This window comes from Lactuca sativa, chromosome 7 (genome assembly GCF_002870075.4).
Source record: "Lactuca sativa cultivar Salinas chromosome 7, Lsat_Salinas_v11, whole genome shotgun sequence".
Classification (NCBI taxonomy): Eukaryota; Viridiplantae; Streptophyta; class Magnoliopsida; order Asterales; family Asteraceae; genus Lactuca; species Lactuca sativa.
Window position 1 is genome coordinate 178605635 of NC_056629.2, and position 3920 is coordinate 178609554.

Genomic DNA, 3920 nt, shown 5'->3' on the forward strand with positions numbered 1-3920 from the left:
TTAACCTTTTTTTTGTTCCATTCAGAGTTAGATACCAAAGAAACCGGTCAATGTAAATAATTATTTTTCAAACTTGTAATTTATTTAATCAAACCATGTTAGCAAAGACACCAATCAATGCAAATTGCCAAAGAATAATTTAAAAGTAAATAATTAGCATCGTATAATAGAAACCAATATGTGCAAATAACTTGTTTTTATGTTATAATAGGATTTATAGGATTATGGAGAATTTTTATTAGGTTCCTTGCAAATGTAATTTTGTGTCAGGGCAGATAACCGAATGTGTAATGTGGGCATCTGCTTTATATGTGGTTGAAATGGATTGTTGAACTCGCACAACATACCAATGGTTGATTCCGGTCCAGTGTAGGCATCAAGAAAAATGAAGATCGAGAAGCCGTTGGAAGCCACCGATCAGAGGTAGAGAAGCTATGGCGTTGGGAACAATCTAGAAAGAAAGAGATAAAAGACTAACCAGAAGCAAAGGTAAAGTAAGTGAGCGGTGGTGGAAGGATCGGGAAGTAGAAACCCTAACCCCTATCGGATTACTAGTACGTTTTGACAAAGAATATACAATACGTCAAAAAATGACCCCTTACAAAATCAAGCCGAAATTGCACCCATATCGATAAACATGGGACCATTTCTGTAACTCATTGAATATAAAACCAAAATTAACAAAATTATAGTCTAAAATACACTCTGAAAAAAACCGCAAGTCAATCCGACTTTAAACGAATGAGATATGCATATGTTAACATTTTCACATAATACAAATTACAAAAACAAATAGGTGAAAAGTTGAAAATTTTCAGTTTTGATATCCCGACTTCGGAGAACTATAAACCATTGAATGTTAAACCAAAAATGACAAAATTATAGTCTAAACTCATGTACAAATTGTAAACTACATGTTCGAAAAAACCACATGTCAATCCGACTTCAAATGAATTAGATATGCATGTTTTAAAACTTTCATCGAATACAAAAAAACTGAAAAACAAAAAACTTCAAGCTTTGATATCTTAATTTTAGAGGATTGTAGGTCAATGAATATAAAACTAAAAATGACAATTTTATAGTCTAAAATCATGTACAAACTCTAAACTACATGTTGGAAAAAACCGCATGTCAATCGGAGTTGAAACGAATGAGATATGCATCTTTTAAACGTTTCACAAAACCGGTTTCGGCCCTAAAAGTGGTTTCGGTTCCAAACACCGGTTCCGGTATTTAGACCCGATTTACCCGAACCCGATTGACTCAAACCCGGATTATCCGGAACCCGGATAAAGTCAATTTTAAAACCCGGAACCAGAACCGGTTCTATATATTCCGGTTCTAACGGTTCCGGTTTCCGGTTCCGGTCCGGTTTTCCGGTTCTAAATCTCATCCCTACTAAGAGGTGGATAACTTATATATATATATATATATATATATATATATATATATATCAATTAATATAATTGATATATATATATATATATATATATATATATATATATATATATATATATATATATATATATATCAATTAATAAAATGGAATCAGAGACCCAAGTAATGAATGATGATTCTGTGTAGGGGTGTAAACGAGCCGAGCCGAGCCCGAGCCTGACCAAGCTCAAGCTCAAGCTCGGCCCGTTTAATTTGAGGAAGCTCGAGCTCGATTCGAGCCTTAAAATGAAGCTCGAGCTCGGCTCATGAACAATTCAGTGGGCTCGCGAGCCTAATCGAGCCTAAACGAGCCTCTCTCTCTCTGTATATATATATATATATATATATATATATATATATATATATATATATATATACACACACACACACACACACACATATATATATATATATATATATATATATATATATATATATATATATATATATATATTAGCTCGTTTAGGCTTGCGAGCCCATTAATTGAAGCTCGGCTCGAGCTCGTTTATTAAACGAGCCTTATATTTAGGCTCGAGCTCGGCTCGGGCTTGTTTAATTCGATCTCGAGTCGAGTTTTTAACGAGTCGATCCCAAGTAGCTCACGAGTAGCTTGATTCACTTACACCCCTAATTCTGTGTTTAAAATATCATTGGTTTGTTTAGAATACTCCAATTTCATCTTAACATACTAAGCCGTCATTTATATAATTATTTTTGTTAATAAAAAATAATATAATATTGAGATACATATATATAAGAAAAAGCTGTGTATCTAACCCTGTGTTACACTTAGTAATTTGTAATTGAGGTTTATTATATGTAAATAATAATTGTGGTGTAGAAAAACAAAAAGGGGTAAATTTGAAACTTTTATGTAAATGAAAGGCATGTAAACAAAAGTTTGAAAAAGAAGAAGTACGTATGCATATGATCTAGAAAATGACGTGCCTTTATTGCCTTTACAGTCCCAGAAGTTGGTGACAGAGATCCAAAAAGTTATTCAATTATTTGTAAAATAAAATAGTGCGAAGCTTCCTTTCCCACGGCGTTGACGACCTTGTCGTCTTCGTCCTCTGTGAACTCCTGGACGATCTATAAATACCCTCTCAGTACTTTGAATCTTCACACGTCTTCTTTAAATCCAATACAGATACACTCGGCACAGTCAAATCAGTATCTACTTTACAGAAATGGCAAAGGTACACATTTGTTTACTAATCCAGTTCAATTCTGTTTTGTTTTTTCGAATAAGTTAAACTCAATTTGTGTAATTGATTGGTTTTGCAGCAAAAGATTGTGGTGAAGGTCACAATGAACAACGAAAAGAAAATCCGTAAGGCTCTGAAAATCGCTGTTAGTCTCTCCGGTAAGATCATGTTTCGAGATTTCCCTCTTCTCAATTTTCACTTAATTCTGGTTTTCCAGAAAAATCGTTTAATTTCAATTTCATAACGTAAATGTTAACCTCAATTTGAATTGTGGGTTTTATACCTGATTATTGTTAACCTCAATTGGAATTGATTGAATTACTCGACTAAATCATGATCTGAAAATTGATGAACAGGTGTTGAATCAGCATCTTTCGTTGGATCAGATAAAACCCAAATCGCTGTGACTGGGGAACATGTCGACTCAGTTGAACTGGCGAACTTGCTAAGGAAAGGTGTTGGATACACAGAGCTAGTGAGTGTTGGTCCGGTGGAGGAGAAGAAACCAGCCGCCGCAAAAGAAACAAATCCCACGGTAGCGCCACTAGATTTTACAGTTAATCCATACCAATATTACTACGGCAGCTATGGGATGCCCTACTATGCATATTAGATTTAGATGTTATTTAGTGAAAGATGGTGAAAGAAATTAGTTTTATATTGATGCATAACTAGTTTCATTTAACCTTTTTTTTTTTGGGAGTTTTGCATTGCATGAAATAAGAGACCCTTGATGAATGATATATGGGAAGATTTTGCGATACTTAATATACATTAGTTTATTAAGCATCTTATTAAAAAAAATAATAATGATAGTCTTGTAAATTATTTCCATATGTCCTCATTGAATACTAATTTGTTCCATATGTCGTCATTGAATTCTAATTCGTCATTACAAATGATACACTTTCGCACAACTAGTCGTTTACTTTATTATGAATCATATGAATGAACTTGGGCCGGACCGGCAAAAGTGATGTGGCATCTGTTGTGTGCAAGAAATATGATGCTGATTTGGGCATGGAGAAGTTGATGTACATACCAGTCATTTCTCCCTCCTCGGCAGGCAAATGTTATTTCCTTGTTGTTGGAAAACGCTTGGCAAAGAAGATGCTAAGCTGGTGCTCTACTCCACGGGCGTGGAAATAAGAGCGACTCCTTCAGAACGTTATTAAGCGTCAAATTGCTGAGATGGTAAAAAGTTGCAAAAAGTATGTAATTTAGAAACACTTACAAAGTAGCTTAATTTCTTAACGATTTAGCCAAAATAGC

General features: G+C 34.2%; 1 protein-coding gene across 1 annotated transcript; it reads left to right on the forward strand.

Annotated features, from left to right (window-relative positions):
• Positions 1-2484: 2484 nt before the first annotated feature.
• Positions 2485-3548, forward strand: LOC111914626 (uncharacterized). Its single transcript, XM_023910323.3, has 3 exons — positions 2485-2639; positions 2728-2806; positions 3005-3548. Exons 1-3 carry the CDS (start codon positions 2631-2633, stop codon positions 3259-3261), a joined length of 345 nt encoding a protein of 114 aa, XP_023766091.1. The 5' UTR covers positions 2485-2630; the 3' UTR covers positions 3262-3548.
• The last annotated feature ends 372 nt before the right edge of the window (positions 3549-3920 follow it).